At 41.3% G+C, this 27,273-nt stretch overlaps 1 protein-coding gene across 2 annotated transcripts in view; it reads left to right on the top strand.

Moving 5' to 3' along the window:
• The window catches only part of LOC131693555 (uncharacterized), a 223,172-nt gene that overhangs the window by 30,488 nt on the left and 165,411 nt on the right, over positions 1–27,273 (top strand). For both annotated transcript variants that reach the window (XM_058981466.1, XM_058981467.1), the window contains exon 2: positions 1,467–2,837. In XM_058981466.1, coding sequence (XP_058837449.1) covers positions 2,090–2,837 — 748 coding nt within the window. In that variant the 5' untranslated portion in view covers positions 1,467–2,089. The remainder of the gene's footprint in view (positions 1–1,466; positions 2,838–27,273) is intronic.

Below are 27,273 nucleotides of genomic sequence, written 5' to 3' on the forward strand. Positions count from 1 at the left end.
GGAAAGGAATTCGATTCAAAACGGTGTTGGAGTTCGCGCTGTTATTTTTCACGTATGAATATGAAATAATTTTGAGCGGCCCAAAATAAGCATTAATTGTAAGTGAAAACATTCATTTGCATACTAGCAATTTCACGCGTACGCCCTTTATTAATATCACCTAGCATGTTTATCACGAATATATAAGAAAATTATAAGAATTGATTCACTAATTTAGGACAGAAAACTAGAAATTATAAAAGATGCAGGGAATGGTTTTATTTCTGTTAAGTCTTACGACATGGGATCAAGAACCCAGTGGACCAATTCTTTGCTTCTGCCACCGGATGCCACACGACTTCTAGTCTGGGTTAATCCGGAGAAAGATAATAGTGTGCCCTCCTAGTGGGCACAAGCCCCTTCAATTATTTTGGGAAGCATTTTCGGGCATACTATTACACCCCAGTTCAGGAGGATTTAGTAAATCTAATTCATGCAAATTGTACCGAACGGTAATTAAACTTTATGAATGTTCACACAAAATAGCACCATCTTATTGATCTATGAAGAATGGAATTACGTTTGAGGTCATTCGGATACACGTAAACCAGAAAATGGGTTATAAAGACTACATGTGTCCTGATGATTTCATATCGTAATTTTCGTCCGAAAACTACCTGTCTTCTGAAATTACTGGTTCCAGTCGTAAACCGATCGAAAATTTTCAAATATGATCAAGTGTGATTTGAAGTGCCGCATAACCGGAATATTCACCAAAAATTTTCATCGTAAAAACCGGATTGAGGAATCCATAGTTCTTCAAGTTCGCCGAACACAAACAGAAAGTTTACAGTTTATTCTTACAAATATTATGCGTTATTTTCGTCATTCGATCACATTCTGACACATTCATTTATTATTCATTTGAAATAAATACCTAATTTGGTGTTAGTTTGGATATAGCCTAATTGATAGCAAATCGGTGCCAGTTACTGACGAGTGGAACACGAAACAATCAAATCCAACTCATTTTACCTTTATTCGAAGTCGAAGAGTTCTAAACAGACAACTAATTGCTTGAGTGGCGTGTTATCGTTGTGCCATTTAAGAAACTTATATGTCAACTACCGTAACACACAAAAAAATCGGAAGTGATTTTCACAAGTTTGCTATTTGATCTTAGTTAACTTAATTAGTGCAAATGGAAACAAGAATTCGCCATTGGTTGCAGTAGAGCGAATTGTGGATTGCTTAGGGTGTACTAACATTCTTTCACTGTAAATTAATCTTTAAACACAAAAAAAAAACAAAATGTAAAATGCAAAACAGCTTATCGCAAACTTTTTCCTACTTCATCAGAAGGAAATTTTGTCTTCGCTCTCATCTGCCATACATGCCGGGCAAAAACATTTGCCGAATTTCCTTTTTTATTTGCTCACGTATCCACCACACATTAATCACTCGTTTCCCTCTACCTCCCCGCGCAGGTTCCAAGACGAAAACGACGCCAGCCTGTTACAAACATAACCAGCAGTGGCGCTTAGCAGCCGAGGCCAACGAACTTTGCTGATAAACACAACTTCTCATCTTAGAGCCAAACATACACACGCAAAAATAAGCCCCTTTCCGCGGTAATTTGTTGCCGGCCACCCCCACCGTTTAGCCGTAATCAGAATTCAACGCAACGCAACGCGTGTACCAAAGTCCACCGAGCGAAAAACCCCGAAACAATTACACATAAATCAGAAATTACGCCGCCCGACTGAAGCTGCCTCTCTCAATGAAATCGGTCGGTACCTAAATATAGGCCGCATTTTGTGACGCGACAACGACGACGACGTCGGCACAGTGCTTAGAAGTAAGATTTGTTGTTTTTAGCACGGTTGTTTGCATAGCCGAGTGGGGGAGAGGAACCGGGATCATGAATCAGTGCTAAAAGTCGTGACAAAAAAACCGAACGGGGACGAAGATCAAAAGGCGAGGGGAATTCCGGCAGTGATTGAATTACCCAGCAGCGGCGGTGCTGAGTAAGCAAAGTGAACTCCCAAAACTGGAGCATCGCAGTGGAAGATGTTGCCTCCGACTATTTGGAAATCTGCGACCTGTGAAAATGAGCGTTCCATCGTCAGTCACTGCTGGGCTAAAATTAGACACCGGCATAAATTATGTAAAGTGTGCTGTTCGAAATAACGCGTTGATCGCGCCAATTCATCGCATACATAACCGTTCCGTAGGTGAACCGTCAGAATTGTCAAGACGTCCACTCGGAAGAAGTGTAGAAGGAAGAGTTGAAAGCAGTGCTAACGGCGGCAATTGTGGAAGAGGAATTAGCATAAGTGGTCGCACTGGTGACGACCTAGCACAACAACAGACCGGTATCGGCAATCCCCAAAGTGGACCTCGCGGACAGCGTCGTCAGACAAAGTGCGACTGGATGTGGCCCCGGTGGGTTAGCTCTTTTCCATCCTTGGTTTCTTCCCTCCTGGTTTCCGTACCCCCGAAAACGCCACGTTTGTCGGCATCGGTTCGCCTGGCACAGTCCAACCCAATCAGTGCAGCTGGTAGTGCGTGCTCGGTGAATGACAAACGTCCGGAGCAGGAAGAAATCGAAGATGAGAACCATCGGTGCCGGCAAAGCGATGGCAGTGAGTGTGGAAGTTGTAATAAGCAAGTGACAACGTGTGATGATAATGGTAGGAAAATGTGCAGCACCCGGCGACTCCATCTCCGTCCTGCAGACTGTCGCCGCCGCCGCCGCCACCGATTGCCGTCACTACTTGGCGGTGTCATCAGCGGTATCGATGTGAAGCTAATGCTGGTGATTATGGTGCTAATTGGCATTATTGATTACTCGGAAGGTAATTTTCTTGAGTGTGTCATGTTTCTTCTATATTCAGCAGGACTATTTGCGTATGCACATCGGAAGATGATTGCAACTGGTGTCGGGAATTGTGTATGGCCATTAACCGTTATGCTTTTTTCATAATACATAGTATTTAAATCTTGTTTGTTTGCATTATGGAAACACTTCGCCTGATATCGGAAAACGCAAATTACTCCATTCGAGAGGAGTTTACAAATAAGTTATTATATCGTTATATAATAGTATCTTATTCACGGTAGTTTAATACAATTAGTGAGACGACATTTTTTTAATAGCATTGCAATACACTATATTCAAAACGATTTTTTTTAATTCGTTCATCTGACACGACTTGATGGGTGAGCTAAATGAAGCCATGCGTATATTAGAAACTAGAGATGGACGAGTGAATCACGAATCGATCAAATGAATCGGCTCTTAAAAAAGAGGGAGTGAGTTACGATTCTTTTTTAAAAAGTTGCGATTCTTAAAAACAACTGTTGAGCGACTTAGGGGACTGTTTAATTACAACATTTAGAGAATGATTTTTGTGAAAGTTGCCAATTCCTCTATGCATTTACCGAAGCCAACATTCAGTTTCAACGCCACCTTCATTCATTCACTGCCAAGTTTACTGAAGTTTCACCCAGAACTGAATGCCTTCAGTTCAGTGGAAATACAAAATTAATTCACAAATAAAAGCATTTATTTTTTCTGAAGGCAAAATGTGACATCTTTTAAATTTTGGAGCTTAAGTGAAACAGTTTGAAACTGGAATTAAATTCGAACCGACAGCGAGGAATTCGATTAACTGAAGTTAATCGAATTCCTCGCTAGCAATCGCCGACGACTACCTCTGAGTTCGTTTCAACTGAATCGATCAAATGGTCGCTTGAAGGTTTGGCTCCGTATCAGTCTTCGAGAAATGTGGATAAATTACAAGATTTATCAGAGCAACCACTGGCGTCGATCGCAAAAGTGCGTTCAAACAAAAGCATTTTTACCGGATGTGAATCCGAAAATGTCAAAGAGATTTTCCGTATTTTACAAGTACAATTGAAGTATTTGTAAGGTGTATGGCATCCAATTGCATCACAAGACGAGGTTCTTCAAAAGTTATCAGTTCAACCGATCGTTTTCAATATTTTAGGGAATAAAATGACACATATTATTAAACTCTTTCCTTGTTTGTGTTATTCAATTTCATAATCATAACCAAATGCATGTACTATCCTCTAATCACTGCTCATAAAGTCCTGTACAACGTTTGAGCCAACTTGTTTTTGTAGGAATCCGTTTTATTCTCATTTTTACTTCCGATATCCCTTCCTTAGAAAACTTCCGGAGTGCCTGCTTCATGATGGCCCAGTATTTCTCAATTAGCCGCAATTGTGGCGCGCACGGGGGATTAAGATCCTTTACCACGAAATTGACCTCCTTAGCCTTATACCCCTCCAGAACATCTTTCGAGTAATGGCACGAGGCTTAATCCGACCTTAGAAGCGTTTTTTGCATCTAGCACAAAAGTTTGACTTATATGCAGTTTTCCGCCACGTCTCTCACTGAAATACTGGAATTCCTCTTAAAAACTACCCGCTTGCGATCCTTCACACTATACGGAGATTCGTTTTGATTTTTTTTGCTTCCTATCGATGGTCACATGTTTATCGTACCATTTCAAAACACCACTATCTGTAGATGGGACCATTCCCAGCTTCATGTTCGTCCGGCGCCGCTTGCGCACTTGCTAGTGAAACTAATACAAAGCAAACAACGCACATTGAATTAATTTCACCTAAAATTTCAATGATAAATGCGCAGAAAAAAATCTGTTTATAAATTCATGAGCAAAAGATCACGATTTCGTGAACTGAACGATTTGCGAAAATCGTGATCAAGTTTCTGAAATTTTGAATAATCAACCTCGTATTCATGAAACAATTTGTGTTTCGAAAAAAAAACTAATTCGCCCCGAATATATACATGGCGTTACATTATAATGTTTGATTCGGTTATTGTTGTTGTACCCTGGACATGTGTAGTTTTTGTTAAGATTGTTGTTCATAATTTGATACACACATACACAGCCGCCAATCACAAGATGTTCAGCTTATTCCCGATTTTTGACAATTTAAACACGCGTAATGTGATTAATGTTCATAATTTCAGGGACTTTGTCATGATTTTCGTAATTTCTATCACGTTATCGTATATTTTAGTCATTAGTAGAATTATTCATTTTCATGATTTCAGGATCTTAGTTACGATTTTTGACATCTTTGTCACACGAGTTGTGTGATTCATGATCGTGCGATCACGGACGTTTGTAGGTTTGCGTTTGAGACCGCGTTTGAAACTTCGTAAGTGCTCAAACGTTTATCTTATTACCGGGGTGTTATCAATTTTGCGCGGTCGCGGGTATAGGTGTGCCTGGTTGATCGCGAAGGGCTTAAGCATTCGTATGTTAACGTGTTTGTCGCATGTGCTCGCGTGCATGTGACTTTGCGTGTACAAAACACGATTTTGTAACCGTGTGGCCATTCGCATATTCGAGTGCGTTCTTGGATGGTCACGTGAACCGTCATTCTGATATTTAGTTTACGGTGTACAATTCACATTCTGACAGGGAGTTAGTTACCCCACATCACTGAAGTTCCCGGTCATGTCGCCATGGAACGTGTTGTCCAGTAGATATGAGAGCTTTCTTTTTTAATTGGTTTAATTGAAGGCATGAACCTAGTCTGCTAATACAAAAAATAGAAATTTCCGGAAGTGACCAATTCATGATCGTGCGAGCGCGGGAGTTGATAGGTTCATGCTTGAGACCACGTTTGAATATTTATAAGCGCTGAGACGTTCACCTGATCATCGGGATTTTATCATGTTTACGAGATCGCACGTGTAGGTGCCGCAGATTCTCGAAAGGCTCAAGCATTAGTACTTTACCGGGTTTGTCACGTGATCCTTCTTCAGAACTAAACAAGAAAATAAAGAAGTAATAATGGAATATTTGTTTAATGACATAAACTCTTGTCAATTCTTGATTAATAAAAATATGTTTAGTTGCTAAATTAGACAATATCTTCTCGCAAACTGAGTTTTATTGGATTCTGAGATGACTATGACTTTCATTGGTTTAATTTTCGATAAAAATACACTGAAAAAAATCAGTTTGGACAATTTTTCCAAATAACTTTTTTCCTTGAATGTTCCTGACTTGAATTTTTGACGGTAGGTAGGGAACATAATTACGTATCTTGAAACAAAATTTTATCCAAACCAAAGATTTTTTGTAAATCAACTTTAAATTTTTAAAATCGAATTTCTCCAGTGTAGGAGTCGATGAAGAATTTTTTCAATATTTTGACGTAGGACTACGTCTTTGTTATCGATATGGGGGTGCACTCTGCAAATTCTACAAAAATGGTATGTAACGAAAAGTGGTCCAAGTTTAAACGCATATAATTCAGCCATCTCACGATAAATTTTCAAATTTTTTGCACAAATCGCCTCGAAATACTTCTAAGAATAGATTCCAATAGATAAACCCAAAGATTTTTGATATCATAGCATTAAAAAATTAAATAGTATACAACCTTGTCAAAACATCGCGCATTAACACACAGAAGATAGCGCTTCCCAAGCCCTGTACGACAGATTGGTGTACCTAGCGCGCTACGCTTCTATGAATGACGTCATCATCGACTATTTAAAGAACGGACTTAGCCAGACACGCTCAGTTCCCTGTTGAACGGCTGGCGAAGCAGATCACTGCGCTGTGTTTTTTACAGCCAGTGTAGCTGAGTTAGAAGTCCGTTACATTGGCTGTGGAGGGACGTTACGCTGTGTCGTCCAACAGGCGACCGCTCCAACTGCTTCCTAAATGCCGCTGTAATGTTGCCAGTAAATTTTTGGTTTAACTAGCACATGTATTTGCTATTTGCGCTTGAAATTAAGTAATGTAGTGGTAGTAATAAGCTTACCATTTTGGTTTAAACGCAAGAACAGTTTTTAAAACAGGATTTGATTAATTATCAATTCTGTAATTTAAAAGGAATTTTACGGAACTTGGTGAATTTGGCCCCACTTGCAACTGGTATAATCAACCTGCACAAAGTGTTGCATAACGCAGGGCTGTTTTTGGAACAAAATGTGTTATCATTCAGCCCTTCTCTATGCAAAATCACGATATTATGACAGATGGGCTAAGCGCGGCCGTTCCTTTCAATCGGGAAAGGCCGCGTGGAATTTTGGTGAAATGCGCTAATAGTGTGGTACTAGTTGTCTCTTTCGCTCTACCCATCATCATCAGCGCTGACTCATTTTGCATTGTGCGCTTGGGTTCAATGTTTGTGGCGAATGTGTAGGTAGGTAGGGGAACTGGCGGTAAAATGAACACGTTAAGCAGTCATTATTTTCTAACTAATAAGTGAATGAGATATTACAATCACCTTATATGTTTCTTGTTAGACATGTTTTGTACATATCTGGTAAAAATACTTCGTCATAAACACATTTTTTCAAACATGATTCTTGATTTCTAAACATGTCCAAAAATGAGACGTTAGCGAGTGAGTAAAATGAACATGTGGCGGTGGTAAAATGAACAGCTTCTGGTGACCTGCAAAATGTCTTGTATGTATGCAATGCGCAGCGTTGGAAAGCATTTTCCGATCAATGCTAATATCCCAACAAATCATGAGCTTTGCATACACACAGGGCATACTGCAGAAAAAAAATTATCAGGGAAGAATTGAATTTTCATGACGTAATATTAACCATTTTACAATCCTGTGGCATCGAAACACATCTACAAACCTGGGATTATCCATGGGTGTTTGAACTTTTAGGATCTGTTTGAGAGCAACTAGAAAGCTTGGTCTTTACATGAGATGAGTCACACGTCTTGCGTGAACACTAAACCACTGGCTTATACCGAGTGATGTCTCGATAGTAAGCACAGTGGTTCTGTTTGCCGACGAGGAAACAGAACCACTGTGCTTACTATCGAGACATCACTCGGTATAAGCCAGTGGTTTAGTGTTCACGCAAGACGTGTGACTTTTTGGAATTTAGTGTCTAACTAGTGCTAATTTGGGTACTAGTTCAGATACATAGTCTAACTGGACACCCAGATGGTGCTAGTTACTGACGAGGAGAATCCGAAACACTAAAACAAAACAAAAAAAAAAACCATACTTCATGTAAGGCATGTGCCCTCATGCACAAAGAAATTGGTCTTGTCCAAAATTTTTCCCACTTAAGAATTTTGCATAATGAGATGAGATTATATTGTCTAAAATTTGATTTTTCTTCACCGGTCCGGGTGTTTTTTCCTACACACTAAGTACTAAAAAAATTAATATTTTACATTAAGTAGTATAGTTTTACGTCTACAGTTCGTGCAAGCCCATAGGGTTGCCCCTTGTAGTTTTTATTCAAAATTTTTGTGAAAATCACTCCTACAACATTTTTGTACGATATGTCATTTTTTGACTATAGCCATTTGAAAAAAAAAATGGTGAAAAAAACTTTGACCCTTTTCAAAAGGCAGTCTAGACCATTTTTGGAAAAAACGAAGTATGCAAAGTGTCTTTTTGTGACAAAGTCTTCATGTACAGAAAGTGAAATTAAAATCCTACAGAGGGCTGCAAACTCTGAATACGATTTAGCGCAAAATTCGTCTAGTACTGATTGTTATAGTAACGCATGGCAATTTTTATTTTCCGTCTGCTTTTGTTCATTCCTCATCATTAAACGTAATAATGTGGCTCATTCATTTCACACGAGACAGCATCGAATTGCGGATGTGCCGATCGCAAAAGATTTAACGCCATGTTCTCATGTGCAATGTGGAAATCTACATGAAATTCCATTGGTACACCCGCAGTGTTGGCAATAAAAATGATTTTTGGCATTTAATTCGATGTATTGAATTTTGAACAGCTATAACTTGGCTTAGAGACATTCTAACACCATACATCCTTCGGCAAAGTTGTTCAGCATATCCTGGACTATACTTCTATCTATTTGTTGGCTTACTACAGGAAGAATTGTAGTCTGTAGAATTAAAAATGCAAAAATGTAGGTTTTCCCATACTAATCTCCATACAAATTTCAAACGCAATGCGCTACGCTGGGTCAACACCAATCGACCCCAAATTTTGCACAGTTGTTTGGGACCCCAAAAGGAACCAAAAAAGTGCTGTGCTGAAAAAACGATCATTTTGCCCCACCCTAATACCCACCGAAAACGGCATCATGTCATGTTTACTTTATTTTATTTATTTGCTTATTTGGGGAGCAGGGAAAAGCCCACTGGAGCTGAATTCTATTTTAACTGTCCCTCCAGCAGGCATAAAACCTCCTCATCTTTTATATCAACAGATAACAGACATCCAAACGATATATTTCGGCACTTATAACTACAATTAAAACTAACAGCACACATTCTAACGAAAGGTCCGTGATAACCATAATTTGTTCTGGCTACCTGGATGCGAAAGTAAGCATGGGTTCGAAGACTACGACGACGAATGTCGATGTCCAAAAGTTGTAGAAGTTCGTAGCAGTCGAGTATAAATTGCAGTAGATCGGCAATGAAAACGGCTTTCGAAACATCCCGGCGTACAGACAGGAGATCGAGGTCAATAAGCTTACAGCTATCTATATAGCTCGGTAGGTTCAGTGGGTCCCTCCATGGGAGGCGACGAAGTGTGAAACGAACAAATTAGCGCTGAATAGCTTCAATGCGTTGAATATCATTTTGGCAATAAGGTGCTCATTGCGATATTCGAGTGTAGAGCGAACCAAAGCACAATAGAGTGCTTTTAAACAATATATGTTGGCAAAGTTCTTAGTGACTCTAAAAATGAATCCTAACAGCTTAGAGGCCTTAGAAATAGGGTACTCAATGTGGTGCTTGAATTTTAGTTTGGGATCTAAGTAGACTCCCAAATCTTTAACGGTTGATTCCCGTTTGAGAACGATTTTGAGTCTTTAGCATTCCTGATAAGCTGAAATAGTTTGAAGTCATCAGCAAACGAAAGTTTAATGCACTTCAGCAAATGGTTTAAGTCGTTTAAATAGAGCAAAAATATGAAAGGTTCGAGATGGTTCAGCAAATGGTGATGTCAGCAATTTTTTAGTGCGACAAATGGAATTCCATCGGGCCCTGGACTGGACAGCTTAGAAAATGCTCTGCTGATTGTAGTGGGTATAATTGAAGAACGTAGAGGAACGACATTACCAGCTTCGGAGATTTGATTATCAGTTAAGATTTCTTCAGAAAAAACGCTACTGTATTTCAGTTGTATAAGACGGCGCCGGTGGTTGAGTGGAAAGCATGACCGCCACTCATTCCAGTTGGCCTGGGTTCAATTCCAGCCGAGGTCGTTGAGATTTTTCTGAGGCGAAAAAATCTGTGGTCACGTAAAGCTGTTGGTCCCCGGTCCATGAGTTGATGGATCGATATCTAGTCCAGATAGTGGAATCACCTCTCTGGTATCGGTAAAGAGGAAGTAGAATCCAACTTCTATGCTTACTAACACATATCCTCCTCCCGTGATATTTGTGGAGTGCGCAGTAGTATATACGGCCTTTAGCAAAAGCAAGTATCGGACTAACCATTCCTTCCCTTGCCTTCCGCCATCATAGTTCGGGCCTGGCCGGCGCCGGTATTGACCAATAAGCCAATGATGACCATGATTACAAGGAATTGCACATTGAAAGGTGTTTCGCTACTCCCAAGCATAATTATCTACTCATTCCCTGTGCAACTTCAGCTAGTCCAGACCGATAACGGAGTAGCAGCCGGGGGTGGTCGCACAAGCTCAAGCTCAAGCTGTAGTTCTTCAACGTTGTTTTGCATTTTGCACAATGCAGTTTTTTCGCTAAGTCTCTCTGGGATTCCTCTTGAAAGATTCGACTAGCCTTCACACTAAACGGAGATTCGTTTTGATAACTTTTTTTTCCTTCCTGGCGACGGTCAAATGTTCGTTGTACCGTTTCAAAACACACCTAACCGTGGATTGGACCATTCTCAGCTAGTTGCAAATAATGAGATATCCTGATTTTCCAGGCTGGTGCGCAGAATTTGTTTACATCGCTGCACAGTGGTCCCAAAGAGAAAAAGGGTTTTTTTTAGATTGCGTCAAAACTGTTGACTTTAGCAATGTGGTATCTTTGAGAAAGTTTCTAGCAATAGAACTTCCCTTCTTTTCGTCTTATCGAATTGATGATTAATCCCGTTTATAGTGATTTACGAAATTTATTTTCTTCAATAATTCAGATAGACAAATACTAACTTCAGCAAAGTAGTAGAGAAACTTGTTTCAAATATTTTACCTGAAAACTCTATCTTTTAAGCTTTTTGAGATATAAGGCATTATTTGTGAAAGGCCCCTTAAAAACAGTTTTTTCATCATAAGTTTTCTTCTAGATTTTTTCCATTATATAAATGTTCTAGACTGTTTTGACTGTTAATTAGCCGAAGACGGAAACTTGCTATCGCTAATACGTATGGAGAATATGCAAGTTTTTTGATTGAAAATAGCTCTTTTTCTTTCGCTGATAACCTTTCAACGGGAAAACCACTAGGTAAACAAATTAAAGTGCAAGAAAAGCATAGTAAATACTAGATCTCCTCAAGACACCCCCCCCCCTGTGGAAATTCTCGAGTTGAAGTTTGACTTATTCCGTCGATTCGACTGTTACACTGTTTTTACAATAAACTGTTTTACAAAAGGTCTTGTATCCTGTATCTAAAGTAAGTGTATCCGGTAAATGCCCTGCGTACTTATGTGTGGTTCATCGATATCTGTACTCCGAAATGTGGAATAGTATTGTGGCATTTTCCCGACTCTCATTCATTTCAAAATCGAAATTTCAGACCCCTCCCGATTTTTTTAATAGATCGCGCTTTGATTTCTTTCATCGGTTTGTTGATTGCGGTCGTAAATTAGAGGGTCTTTTGTTTCTTATCTTCTCGTTGGCGATGGCTGGTTGCTGTTCAAAAGAACAGGATGTAATCGTTTTCGCTGATCTTTTAACAAGTGTGGGACCATTCATAAATTACGTAACGCATTTAGGGGGGGTAGGGGGTACGACAAGTTGTGACAAGTTGTGACATAGGGGGGAGGGGGTGTTAACTAGATCGTTACGTAACATGTTTTCTTAGAAGAAAAATTTTTTTTTTCTTGGAATTTGTTATGTAACAGGGGAGAGGGGGATGGAGAAATTTGTGACAATTTGTTACATAGGGGGAGGGGGGGTCAATTTTGCGCAATTTTTGCGTTACGTAATTTATGAATGGTCCCTGTTACCGGTTGGACAACAGTTATAGATAGTTTTAACTATTTTTAAATTATATTTCAATTGGAGTCATTTGCCTCTGTTTTGGCTTAGAAAATCTCTGTAGAAATTGTACTCAGGATCTCATCAACTTTTATATCCTGTAAAAATGAAACGAAAGAAGCCAAAAAATGGATAAACCAATTTTCGCATGAGGGCACTAGACGTAACCTAGAATAGTTGGATTTTAATGTTTCGTGTTCCACTCGTCAGTAACTGACATAAACTTGCTGCCAGTTAGACGATATGTCTAAACTAACACCAAATTGGCGCATATCCAAACAGTTCACACAACGTATGTGAGTACCTAAAGCAACTGGCTGGTACCCAGTGATGTCTCGGTCTGCCTGTTTGGCTTTACTCCCTAACTGACGCCAATTTGGTGTTAGTTTGGATATATCGTCTTAATGGCAGCAAGTTGGTTTCAGTTACTGACGAGTGGAACACAAAACATTCAAAGCCAACATTTCTTTTGTAAGCATGTTCCAGTATCTTAATAATGAATACTATTTGTGAATTTCAAAATAGATGTCAAAATTTATATTGCCAGATTCAAGTTCGTTAATTTTAATCATCCAGAGTAATCCAAATTGACACAGTTTTTCATTTCGCGTGTACCCTGATACTCGATCAGCCTATTAAGGGACACATAACAGTTAAAGAAGGTCATTTTTAATGGCACCCTGCTCGTCTTGGATATCGCTTTCTAGACTATTCTGACACAAGCTAATCATCCGACTGATAGCCTCACCATAAATCAAACACAGAGTGCTCACTTTCCTTTCGATCGCAGTCTCGTTGTGGGTCGCGACATCCACAAGGGTGAAGCATTACTTTCGCAACCTATGATCAAAGCCAGCCCGCGCTACAAGCATTAGTTTACATAGTACTCGGCTAATCCGCCAAGAGCACTCGAATCGCTCAGTGAAAAAGGTTCACTTGAACACGAAACCGAACCTGCCGCAACACGACGTGAAATATGCCCCGACCTCCGGCAATGAATATTGCCCTAATTTTCCATTCTCACACGCTTCCATCGTCATTAGCGCAAGGCAAAAGTGAGAGAAATATCTTCCGGATTCACTTCCCTACTCCATGTACAAAAAAAAACTGGTTCAGTAGGGAAAAACGATGAGAAACCTAGTTTTATTTTATGTGTCGAGTCGAGCAATACTTGCAAACCACTTCCTTGTAAGTCAACATATTCCACTTGTATGTTCACCCCCTGTGCTTGAAAATGAAAATGAGAACTCTTCTTCCTCCATTATTTTTTTTTATTTTTGAGGCAAGTATCAAAGCAAGTTCTCGAAGCAAGGATGCGCTGCTACTAGCCAGCTATTCCGGTCTTGCTTACGCCAGTTATGGTTTACCCCCGCAGTAGATTCAATTTCGTACAAGTTTCCCATCGTCATCTATCAGCCTCTCTGTCTGTCTTGCTTCTTCCATGCTGGCATTACAACACATGTCCCGTGGAATGCTCTCTGCATCACTTGCGAAATTGCATACCGTATCTTCCGAACCGACACATGCAGTTTCATGACTCAGAATAGTAAATCACTGGTTGAAAAGAAAAGTGTCATGAATCAAACCGGCGCGCGTCCCTCCCACCTCTCCCCGGGAAAGGCAGAGTGCTGAGCAGTGGTTAGATTGTTGGCGGTTTTCCCGTTATACAAGGTCTGCCGAAAGCGAGCAAGAGTGAAAGCTGAAAGATAAAATCTCAATTTAAATTCTCATTATCCCTTCGGGTGAGGCGCAAAAAAAATTGCTGCCAGAAGGAAGCGGTCGGCACAGTCAGGCCAGGAACGAACGAGCAGCGAAGAAATGTTATCAAATCACTTCTGCAAACTAACGCGAATGTCAGATTTTTTTTATTGCCTTCACCGCGAACTCTTCTCCTCGCCAGCTCCCAGCTGGCAGGCTGCGGATTCAAGGATTCTATCCTGAAGCCACGATTGGGCGGGAAATACACCACCTCTCCACGTATGTGTGTAATGTGTGGAAAGTGCAGTTCCATATTCATCCGGGTTAGGTTTCATTCATCCTTTCCAGAACACGTATATGCACTCTCCGATGGAGTGTGAAAGCCCTCCGTCGACGACCCGCTTGGTGCCGCCGAAATTCCGTGATTACGAGTGAGTGCAATTACGAGATGTGATGCAATTCACACCAAGTTCTTCGATGCACTCGGATTCGGAGCACTTTGTCAGCTCCAGTTGTCGGTCGTCATCGTCGTCGGCGCCGCGGTCGCTGTCGGTTTTTTTTTCGAGGAAGCAATTTTGCAGCAATGTGCAATTTCCGAGATGTTTGACTCCGGTATATGTGCGGGAGGAAATGGTGTAAAATGTGGCGAGAGCTACTGTTAGCGGTGGAGTATATGTGGCACAATAGAGTGTTTTGGTTAGTAACAATTCTACTGTAATTACATGGTAACCTGTCTAGTATACGTTTTGCTCTTAGGTTCCCAATTCACATAATCAGGTAAAGTTGCTACCTTATGTGGATCGTTGTTAGATATGGAAACAGTGGCTAGACTTACTATTTCAATACAGTTTTCAGCGGTTTCCTCAAACATTAAAAAAAAACATTTCGTGGGGAATGATAGAATTTTGAGAATAAGAAAAAGGATTGTTATTTCGCTGGGATCCCGTTAGACACATTAACCCATTATTGCCCAACCTACTATATATAGTAGGTGCTAAGAAGAACTCCTATTACTAAAACAATAACGCAGACCAGGCATTATCAATGAGTTAATATTGTTCATATAATCTTGCAGAATACGTTTAGAGAAGTTAGAGTGGTTAAACTGGTGTTTATGTTTTGTTTTCAATCAATTTTTCCTTAAGGGTTACACATTTTTGTCAGGATGAAAAAAATCGAATTTTTGTAAATTAGATATTCTGAAACTACATACGCTGAGGAAAATTTTCTCAAAATTTCATTAAGTTCGGAATACTACATCTTGAGTTACAGCTATTCAAAGACCGCTACCCATCGACCACTAGTAGGCGGCGCGTAGTGTTTGATACGCTAGACCGTTGACTCGCTGCACCGACAGTAAAAGTCGATTATCTCGGAGTTGTATTTTGTTGAAAAGTTCATTCGCGGCGATCACGATATCTCAAGAACCAATTAATCGATCAATCTGAAATTTTCACTGGTTGTTCCTTATTATATCAGCTACTTTAAGTAAAGAAATAATTATACTGGAATGACCACATTATTTTTTTCCGATCGGAAAACTCAATTTGTGATGCGCGTGAAAAATAAGTTGGGCAATAATGGGTTAATAAATCTACCTTTCGAAATATTTATTAATGTATCTACAATATTAATACAATGTGCATACTTAAAAATTGACAGTTTAAGGAAGGCATTGAAAATAAACTACGAAAAATAAATCTTTGAAATAAATTTTCCATGAATTTATTAATCATTTTACGAAAATGCTTGCACACACTGACAATAACTGTGGTCCATCGTTTTCAACAATATTATGGCGTAGTGGGCCGATGCCAGGTCTAGTCAAAACACCATATCCTCACCCGCGTGGTACCTCCGGATGACGGCGGTTATATTCCGCAAGCATTTGATACTACAATCTTCTCCGGAAGTGCTCAAATTATATTGAGATTACAAGTGTTTTTTATGTAAAAATGTCTGAATAACACGATGGCATTAGAAATTTCAAAATTAAAATATATGTATTGAGAGAAAGATTAACTTTTCATATTTAACTGAAAATATCGCATAATTGGCAGCACTGCCGCCAAAAGTTAATATTTTTTCTAGACTCCTTGAACAATTTTCTTCAAAAACTATTTTGCGGTTTGATTCTAGAGTAAATAGAACCGGACATATAATCAAAAGAAAATCAAGGGTTTTATCAATTCGTCAATTGTCACAAAAATTAGTGTTTTTATATATTGGTCCTAGATAAATAATTTCTCCAAATTTGGTTCAAATCCGTGAAGGTCGATTTCAAGTTTGCATCTTTTTTTGATCCCTTCGCGCAGAATCATCGTCTATTACCCCCACCATATCGCATTTCGCCTGTAGAATTTCGTTGACCACTGTTTTAGTAAAAAGGTGTTTGCTTTTAGAATAGACTATTTTTTGTTTCTTTTTCAATAGACTAATATTTAAGAAGTGATTAACATTATGCTGATTGTGATCATACTAGATGATTTTTAATAGTAGGGCTTTCTGTGATATCCCGCTTGAATACAGTACTGACTCGCGATAACCTGCCGTGCGTAGCTATTGTTTTAAGCATTAATAAAGACTTTCGTGACTTATATTATATTATAATAAAGATTTATAATATCGTGGGATCTAGAAGTAAGTCATTGGTCGAAATTGTCGCTTTCTGGTCACCCAAACAACGCTGACAATATTTTTGTCACCGTCTTTCTACACTGGGTTCTTGATCGTCCCGAATAGACGAATGGGTACGACAATACTTAACATCAACCACCACGGTGTAGGTTGATACCCCCTGGTAATTACGTAGCTTGACGGTAATTCTCACCCCCCCCCTCCTTGTCCTCGTAAAATTCAAATAAAAAAATAAAAAAACGATGTTAGTTATTCCCCTTTAAAAAAGCTACGTAGCGTGACATGACCCCCTTCCCCCTGTCGTCACACATCATCACAAAAAACAATACTCCCCCCGCCCGTATATAATGCTACGTCATTTATGGATGATCCCAAACTACAGATTTTGAAGATTGAGTTATTCGTTTATTCAATTATAAGATTCATTTTAAGCAATGAAGTGCAAATCTACCAGTTATTTCGCTCATTTAGTGTCGGAAGTTTAGACAATTATCATTACCAAGATGTTACACATTATAGACTAGATAAAACTTAGACTTGCACACTTTCAAATACGTGTATTGTTTTACTTTTCTTTCAATCAATAAATTATTTAAGGTTGAAACAAAGATATACTCTACAGTTTATTTCACGGAAATGGACGAAACAATTAATTAATCGTAATTTTTTTTAAATATTCACATTTTTCGACTGATGCAATCAGCCGGTGCAAATATTCCTCGGCTAGCCTACTCCAGCAATTATTCATCCTACCAATGTCGCTGGCTACTGCTACCTTCTTTTTTAGTTTGAGTTTGATTATATGATGTGATGCGTGATGTGATAGGAAGACACCATCTGTTTAAGGTTTTTCCAGTGTATGCGGGTAAACTTATCGTAACTCCTAAATGGCTTATCGTTTAATCAGTATGTCACTATTGTTACTGACCATCCAAAACGAATCTTTGGGAGCGAAAAGGCATCTGTTTTTTTTTCGCTCTCGAACTGTGAGTGAAAAGCTTCCAAATGACTTGTTAGTGTTCGACCAACCTCATACTTGTGCAATACAATATCGTACCCCATAGCTACACGATGTTGGCTACACAGAACAGAGATAACATGAAGAACACATACCAAAGTCTCCATGCTGTCCCATGTGTGATCGCTGCTACAATTATGAGAAGTTTAAATATTTAATTCAAACGGCTACACGTCATGTGTCGTTATGGCTTAGGGTGTAAGTAGGCGATTAACGAGTAGATGTTTGTCGGCTCTAGTTCTGATGCTACCCCTCCCCTTTTTCTAGTAATATTTATTTCCCCACACTGGCATAAAAACGAAATATGAATAACAGCGGGAAAATGGTACAAAGCAAATTGCGCGTCAATGACGATGCTGAAATACCAGCGCAGCCAAACTACAGACACTTTATATAACAGACTAGCGGAGTGAAAAACAGCAACCATGGATGTAAACTGGCATCACGGAAGCTCCCGTAAGCTTTGGCTTCCTCTTGCACTTCCCCTCTCAAATCCCTCATGCTCGTTTGGCTGCACGTTTTGACAGTCCGTTTGGCTGCAATTTTTGACACTTCGCTAGTCTGTGTATAAAGTGTCTGTAGGCCAAACGATAGTGTGAAACTCATAAATGCCATTTTACTACTCAACGAATGTATGCTGTCATGGTCATGGAATGCATGTCGCCTGGTCAGTGAAGAGGTGTTTTAGCGAGGAGATGTTTGTCGGCGCTAATCTAGGAATGTGACGGTTGGATTTTTTACTGGAAATTCCAGGTCATTAGCTATTTATAGTAGTGGAGAAAAGAATGGAAGAAAACAAAATGCAGTTTAGCAGCAATGACGAGATTGCATGTGACGGGTGGGGGGGGGGGGCTTAATGTAAGGTGGAGAAGAAAGGGCGTCGTAAGCATTTCAATAGATTTTTATCCCCTAAGATATTACGATTGTAACCGTTTGTTTGGGAAATTCCTGTGTTACCTCACTAACCAACCTATAACTCCGGAACCAAATGAACTTCAACGGCAGTCAATGGGATTACTGTATCATTCATTTGAAATCAAGTTTGTGAAAATCGGTTAAGATTTCGCTGGGAAATAGGTGTGATATTAGCTTAAGAACCCGGGGATATCAAGAACAGTCACAGGTGATCAATGTGGTAAAAGCTACTTTGATTAATCATTAGTGTTTGAGACACGCAAACCCAAGTAATGTTGCACCCATTTAAATATCTTCAAATTACATTATAAATTTGGCGTGTGACCGCACTCTTTAACCCATAACTCCAGAACCGGATGTCGGATCAACTAAAAATTCAATAGCAGCTTATGGAAGTGTGTTACCTTTCGTTTGAAACTAAGTTTGTGTAAATCGATTCATCCATGTCTGAGAAACTTGTGAGAGTTTAAATGAGTTTAAATGACCCATACACACATACACCCACACATGCACACACATATACATGTACATATATAGCGTCACTCCAATTCCGGAAACAGTAGCGAGGGCATGTGATGTAGCAATGCAAAGGAAAATGGAGCCGAGTAGCTTCCGGCGTCCGGCGTCCTGGTGGAACAAAAGGCTCAACATCCTCCGGTCTGCATACCTAAAAGCCAGAAGACGCGTTCAGAGAGCAAGATCTGACGCATTCAGAGAAGAGTGTAAGTTAACATTCCCGGCGACCAGGGCCGCGTTTAAACGCGAGATAGTGCTAAGCAAGTCCACCTGCTGCAAGGAGCTGTGTAGAGAAGTAGACGCTAATCCCTGGGGCGATGCTCACCGTGTCATTATGACCAGGACCAAGGGTCCATTGACGCCTGCCGAAATGTGCGTTGACATACTAAAAATTATCATGGAGGGTCTTTTCCAGAAGCACGACCCAACCGCATGGCCGCCTACACCGTACGTTGATGCAGACGGTGGAAATGCTGGTGACAATCGAGTCTCCAACGATGAGCTCCTTATAGTGGCCAAAGGGCAGAAAGCGAAGAAAGCTCCCGGACCGGATGGTATCTCCAACGTGGTACTGAAGACCGTGATCCTGGCGTTTCCGGACAAGTTCAGGAAAGTTCTACAGAAATGCCTGGACGATGGCTACTTCCCGGATAGAAGTAAGATCCAGAAGCTGCTGTTGCAGCCAAAATCAGGGAAACCACCAGGAGATCCAGCATCGTATCGGTCTATATGCCGGCTGGATACCCTTGGTAAACTTCTGGAAAGGGTCATCCTCAACAGGCTGACGAACTACGCTGAAAGTGAGAACGGACTCTCGCAGAGGCAGTTCAGGTTTCGCAAAGGGATATCGACGGTGGACGCCATCTGCACAGTCATCGCGAGCGCGGAGAAAGCATTGAAGCAAAAGAGAAGAGGTAATCGCTACTGGGCCGTGGTAACGATAGACGTGAAGAACGCGTTCAACAGTGCTAGTTAGGGGGCTATAGCTGCGCGGAATGCGGGTTCCGAAATATCTGTGTAGGGTTCTGAAAAGTTAATTTCAGAACCGAGTACTAGTCTACGAAACGAACATTTGGAATAGGTCGATAAGGGTTACGACGGGCTCCATACACGGCCCAACGCTCTAGAACATAATGTACAACGGAGTGTTAATACTGGAACTGTGCAGTGGAGTTGAGATCGTCGGTTTTGCAGGCGATGTTGTTCTGACGATAACCGGCCAGACCCTTGAGGAGGTGGAAATGTTGACGGCAGAGACAATAGGCATCATGGAAACCTGGATGGTTGACATCAAGTTGCAGCTGGCTCACCACAAGACCGAAGCAGTGCTGGTCAGTAACTGCAAAAAAATCCAACGTGTGGAGATCAACGTCGGGGGACAATCAATCCTATCAATGCGTTCGCTGAAGCATCTGGGTGTGATGGTCAAAGATCGGTTAAATTACAACAGCCATGTCGACTATGTATGTGAGAAGGCTGCGAAGACAACTAACGCATTACTAAGGATCATGCCGAATCACGGAGGAGCAAGAGGCAGCACGAGACGTCTCCTGGCGGCTGTCTCATCCTCAATACTGAGGTGTGGCGTACCGGCGTGGGCTGCTGCACTGAACTCAAAGCAGAAACCGACGAAGTAGACAAGCACGTTTCGCCTAATGGCTGTTCGTGTCGCTGTCAAAAGAATCGTTACGAGTATACTCTCCGAGCTGCAGAAGAAGTGGCGAAGGGACCAACAAAGTAGCGCCATTGGCTAGAACACCGGTCGCCACGAAACCACAAATCGGGTTTCGGGAGAAAATCCGCCGCCGAGGAACTCCAGCAGTACGCGACGTAGAACCGGGTTCGGGTCGTCGGAGCGCCAGCGAACCGTACGCCAGGCTTCATCGGAATCGCCGGACTGACCTCGACACCTACCGAGTAGCTCGTGAGTAGGCTAGATCCACTGCCGGGGATTAGACCGAGTAGACGAGTTGAGGCGCCAGTATACCGGAAGCTACGCGCTACCTGGAATCGCTGGATGGACCTCAACACCTACTAGCTGGCCCGCTGAGTAAGCTAAGTACACCTCCAGGAGCTAAATTGAGTAGATCTGGACTGCCAGGGAATCCACGGCACGCCGCCGAAGCAAGAGAAGTCAAGTTAAATCAAAGCTCAAAGGTCGATAGTTAAATCGTAGCTCAAAGGTCGAGCCATTTCATGAACTAAGTGAGGCTCCAAGATAAAGCAGAAGTAATAGGTGCGATGAAAGCATAACGACCCCATAGAACGGTTTTGCTAGATTTTCAGAGCAGCGTGCACTCAGTGCACTAACGCGGCTGCCGGAAGGTTAAGTATAGTTCATTAGTTTTTTGACTACGGACGTTGGTGTTGGATAGCTAGTATGGACAGAGCCCATTGTAAATTAAGTACAACTATTGAAAATTGGCATTTTCACTATCGAAAGAGGTAACCAACTTCCACTTTCTTAGGTCTGTTGAAGGTTTGACACTGTTATCTAATAATATTGGAAGTACCATTCTTTTCATCGGTAGTCCTGTAAGATAGACAGAATGGATAATAGATTGAACGTCGTCGTGGCTCCTGATTTTCGTTTTGCGTTTGTCCGTAAGTTGAAGATTTAACGTTGGTAACATGATTTCACGAACGACGGCTCGACATTTCTCCATAGGGTTAAGTTTTGGAATGCTTGGAAGGTTGACATCTTTTACAATAAAAACAGCGTTATTGGATCTGTACCACACACCAAAAAAATCTGAATTTTATCGTTGACGTAATTGCAAAAATGACTCAATTCAACAACTAGTAATTCACGAAATGACGAAACATTACCTTGTTCCGTTTAATTTTACATGCTACATATACTTTACATGCCCAATGACATAAAATTACACTTCCTACAATTCAGAACAAACGCTATATGTGGAGTAATTTTACATGATTTACGAAATTAAACGTCATGTAAAATTAAAATCAAACGTAAAACTAAGTCATTTTTGATGCTCGTATATGTCATGGTCAGGAGACGTAAATTTACACTATTTTTTCTAGGTGTGCAGTCTAAAACGGTCTGGGCATAATGGAAGGTGCCACACCGGTCATAATAGTGTCAAACATTCATCAGACCTAAAAAAGCAGAAGTTGCTTTTGGAAGAGTTTATCCTTGCTGATTTGTTCGTTGGTGGGCCTAGATTTGATGAATACTTGAATCATTTTGCCACATCCGCAGATCGCTTGCCAGACACAGACGATTGGCCAGCTTTTTCTTTTACTTCCAGTACAACTTCCTTGCGTTAGATTCGGCCACCGGTTTCTGTCGCTACGGTTCCCGTACCTTTCGAACTTTTCATACGTGTAGTCCAAAAGGTTTCTTTATTTGTGCTCATATTAAATGGAAACTTGGATCGAAATGTTGGATCGACAGATGAAATGGTTCAATGCCATGCTGGCTTTACTGTACTGTGTTTCCCGTCGCTATTATCGTTTTGTTCAGTTGTCAGACGCTCTTTGAACGTCATGACGACGTTCTCTCGGTATGAAGCATCTTGGTATTGAAGCACTCTGGCAACATAGTCATTACACTTTGAACTAATTTCAATTCAAATGATCATTTTTACACAGGTATGCAAATATTTAAATTCTTTGAATCAATGCTTTAGTATGAATAGCTTCATCCTTAGTGTGGGTCACTTAAAATCGCCTAGAGTACCCATGCGTAAAGACGGCACTGGAACTTTGTCACGATTTTTGCAAGTTTTGTTTATATTATCGTGATATAGTTAATCTTGAGCGTGCTCTCAGATTTTCACATGAAGAAACGTGACTCATTTTCATGATTCATTCATTCTTTTATTTAGTTCAACATCAATTTCATGCTAACACTGAATCAACAATTTGCGTCCACAATACTTGATTTGTAACTGCAGCTCCCCAACATCGGTTACGCCCAACACTCGCCAAATCACGTTCCACCTGGTTCGCCCATCGTGCTCTATGCGCTCCTCGCCTTCTTGTACCGGATCATTAGCGAACACCATCTTTGCAGGATTGCTGTCCGGCATTCTTGCAACATGCCCTACCTACCGTATCCTTCCACCTTTGGCCACCTTTTGGATACTGGGTTCGCCATAGAGTGCAGCGAGCTCGTGGTTCATCCTTCGCCGCCACACACCGTTCTCCTGCACACTGCCGAAGATCGTCCTTAGCACCCGGTGCTCGAAAACTCCTAGCGCTTGCAGGTCCTCCTTGAGCATGGTCCAATTCCCGTAGAGAACCACCGGTCTTATAAGCGTTTTGTACATGGTGCAGGGGTGAATCTTTCTTGACCGCGGTTTCTTCTGGAGCCCATAGTAGGCCCGACTTACACGTCTTCGGATTTCACGGTTCACGTTATTGTCAGCCGTTAATAAAGATCCTAGGTAGACAAAATCCTCCACTACCTCGAAGGTATCCCCGTCTATCGTAACGCTGTTTTCTAGCCGGATCCTGTCGTTTTTGGTTCCGCCTGCCACCATATACTTTGTTTTGGACGCATTTACCACCAGTCCGACCTTCGCTGCTTCGCGTTTCAGGTGGGTGTACAGGTCTCCCACCGTTCCAAATGTTCTGGCGATAACGTCCATGTCGTCCGCGAAGCATACAAATTGGCCGGATTTCGTGAAGATCGTGCCCCGGCTGTTGAACCCGGCGCGTCGCATCGCACCTTCCAGAGCGATGTTGAATAGTAGACACGAGAGTCCATCACCTTGTCTCAGTCCCCGTCAAGATTCGAATGGACTTGAAAGTTCACTCGAAATCCTTACGCTGTTTTGTACACCGTCCATCGTTGCTTTGATCAGTCGAGTCAGTTTCCCGGGAAAGCTGTTTTCGTCCATGATTTTCCATAGCTCTACGCGGTCGATACTGTCGTATGCCGCCTTGAAGTCGATGAACAGGTGATGCGTTGGGACCTGGTATTCACGGCATTTCTGGACGATTTGCCGTATGGTGAAGATCTGGTGCGTTGTCGACCGGCCAACGATGGAGCCGGCTAGATGACTTCCCACGAACACATTTACTTTAGGTGATAGACGACGGAAGATGATCTGGGATAGCACTTTGTAGGCGGCATTCAAAATGGTTATTGCTCGGAAGTTCTCACACTCCAAATGGTCGCCTTTCTTGTGAATGGGGCAGATCACCCTTTCCTTTCACTCCTCCGGTAGCTGTTCGGTTTCCCAGATCCTGACTACTAACCGGTGCAGAGAAGTGACCAACTTTTCCGGGCCCAACTTGATGAGTTGTGCTGCGATACCATATTTGCCAGTTGCTTTGTTGTTCTTGAGCTATTGGATAGCATCCTTAACTTCCCTCAACGTGGGAATTGGTTCATTCCCGTCCTCAACTGCACTGACGTAGTCAAATCCTCCGTTGCCTTGGTCATCTGTACCTACATTCTCCTCGCCGTTCGGGTGCTCGTCGAAGTGCTACTTCCACCTTTCGATCACCTCATGGTTGTCCGTCAACAGGCTCCCGTCCTTATCCCTACATATTTCGGCTTGCGGAACGAAGCCATTGCGGGATGCGTTGAGCTTCTGATAGAATTTCCGTGTACCTTGAGAACGGCACAGCAGTTCGATTTCCTCGCACTCTGCTTCTTCCAGGCGGCGTTTTTTTCTCCCGGAAGAGGCGTGTCTGCTGCCTCCGCTTCTGTTTGTATCGTTCCACATTCTGTCGGGTTCCATGCTGCAGCATGACCGCTCGCGCTGCATTCTTCTCCTCCAAAACCGCTCTGCACTCCTCGTCGAACTAATCGTTCCGTCGTCTCCGTTCCTCGTACCCGACAATGTCCACAGCTACGTTGTGGATGGCTGCTTTTACTGTTCTCCAGCAGTCCTCTAGAGGGGCCACGTCGAGTTCTCCCTCGTCCGACAACGCTGCCTCGAGTTGCTGCGCATATGCAGTGACGACATCTGTTTGCTTCAGTCCCTCTAGATCGTCCCGAGGCGGCCGTCGGTACCGTACATGATTAACGACGGATAGTTTTGGGCGCAATTTAACCATCACCAGGTAGTGGTCAGAGTCGATGTTAGCGCCACGATAGGTCCTGACGTCGATAAAGTCGGAGAAGTGCATCGATCAGGACGTAGCCGATTTGCGATTCCGTCTGTACCGGTGATCTCCAGGTGTAACGATAAGGGGGGCTGTGCTGGAAGAGGGTGCTACGAATGTTCTTGGAGGCGGCGAAATCAATGAGTCAAAGGCAGTTCTCATTCGTCAGCTGGTGAGCGCTGAACTTTCCAATTTTCATGGTTCTAGTAGCTTAATCACGATTTTCATCACAACGCAACGGAAAGGTCTACGGACGGAAATCTACCTCCCGGAATTTTGTACCTAGTTCCAAAAATCAAATTTTTTGTCTATTCGTTAGTACGATAACAAGCGACATATATAGGATTTTTTTCTACATTTTGGGTTTTCGCTTAATTACGCTATTTAAAAAACCTGTTTTAATCCACCTAGCGGTGCAATTGTGCCTTTCTCAATCATGAACACGTGAATGTTTGCGTTGTTTATATTCATTCAAAGCTTTCAAATGAATATATTACATTTTATTATTATACATGACATGACAAATATACAAGAAAAAAATCACTATTCAAGTTCTAAAATTTTGTAAAAGAAAAAACAGCTACATTAATATTAAATTGAAAAAAAGGTGCGAAATCGGCAGTCCCAAAAAGTTGATTTTCATAAAAAAAAATTTTTTTCGAGATAACATAAAATCTCGACGTTTCATGCATTTTAAAAATGTTTGGCATCAAAAACACGAATTTGATTTCTGAAATTTCATGGGGTTCCCCCTTTGAAAAAAAATTGAGTTCCGGCTTATATGGGAATTTCATATGTGACCGGATGGATTAGTCTATATTTTCGGACGCATCTAAGCGATCTGTACGAAATTTTATAGACATCTGTATGGATACTATAGCTATCATTTGGGACTAAGTTTGTGAAAATCGGCCCAACCATTTCCGGGAACCGCTTTTCCCGGGCACTTCCGGAACCGTCTATGGTGGTCAATGTAGTCAACGAAAGTTTGGTTGGCCGTCGGTGACCTAGAACAGCAAATTTAAGTTGTTTGAGAGACATTTTAGCGAAATTTTTACCTTTTTTGCTTTCATCGGAGTATCGGTTTGAATCGAAATTTGCTATGTGATCGCACGCCACAACCTGTAACTCCGGAACCGGAAGTCAGATCGGGATGAAATTAAATAACCATTTACGAAGGCGCAACACCTTTCATTTGAGACTATGTTTGGTTGAATCGGTCTAGCCATCACCGAGAAACCGATGTGACTGTTATTCTGAATTTGGATACTTCCGCCGGGGCTTCCAGAACCGATGATGGTGGCCAATGTGGCCAAAAAGACTTTGAATGGATGTTAGTGACCTAATACTACAAATCGAAGCAGTTGTGGTCATATTTTGGAAAAATTTTCACCTTTATACATTCATTGCAGAATTTATTAAAATCGACATTTTCTGCGTGATCGTGCTCACCACCCTGTAATTCCGGAACCGGAAGTCGGATCCATCAGAAATTCAATAGCAGCCTATAGGAACGTTGTATCTTTCATTTGAGACTAAGTTTGTCAAAATCGGTTCAGCCAGCTCTGAGAAAAATGAGTGACATTTTTGGTCACATGCACACACACAGACGCACATACACACACATACACACACATACACACATACACACATACATACACACGCTCAGACATTTGCCAAACTCGACGAACTGAATCGAATGGTATATGCCACTCGGCCCTCCGGGCTTCCGCTAAAAAGTCGGTTTTCAGAGCAATTGCAATACCTTTCTATTGAGTAAGGCAAAAATTTTACCTTTTTACATTCATCGCAGAATTCGTTAGAATCGAGATTTGCGGCGTGATCGTACGTATCACCCTGTAATTCAGGAACCAGAACTCGGATCCACACAAAATTCAAAAGCAGCTGATGGACCTTCCATTTAAAATCAAGTTTGTCAAAATCGGTTCAGAAAATTCCGAAATTGTAACCATACTCTTCAACTCGTAATCCGGAACAAGATGTCGGTTGAAAATGAAATTCAATAGCAACCTATGAAAATAGTATACCTTTCATTTGAATCTTAGTTTGTAAAAATCGGTTCAACCATCTCCGAAAAACCGATGTGGACATTTTGTTAACAAATCCGCACATACACACACATACATACATACATACATACATACATACATACATACATACATACATACATACATACATACATACA

The sequence above is a fragment of the Topomyia yanbarensis genome, chromosome 3 (assembly GCF_030247195.1).
Source record: "Topomyia yanbarensis strain Yona2022 chromosome 3, ASM3024719v1, whole genome shotgun sequence".
NCBI classification, from domain to species: domain Eukaryota; kingdom Metazoa; phylum Arthropoda; class Insecta; order Diptera; family Culicidae; genus Topomyia; species Topomyia yanbarensis.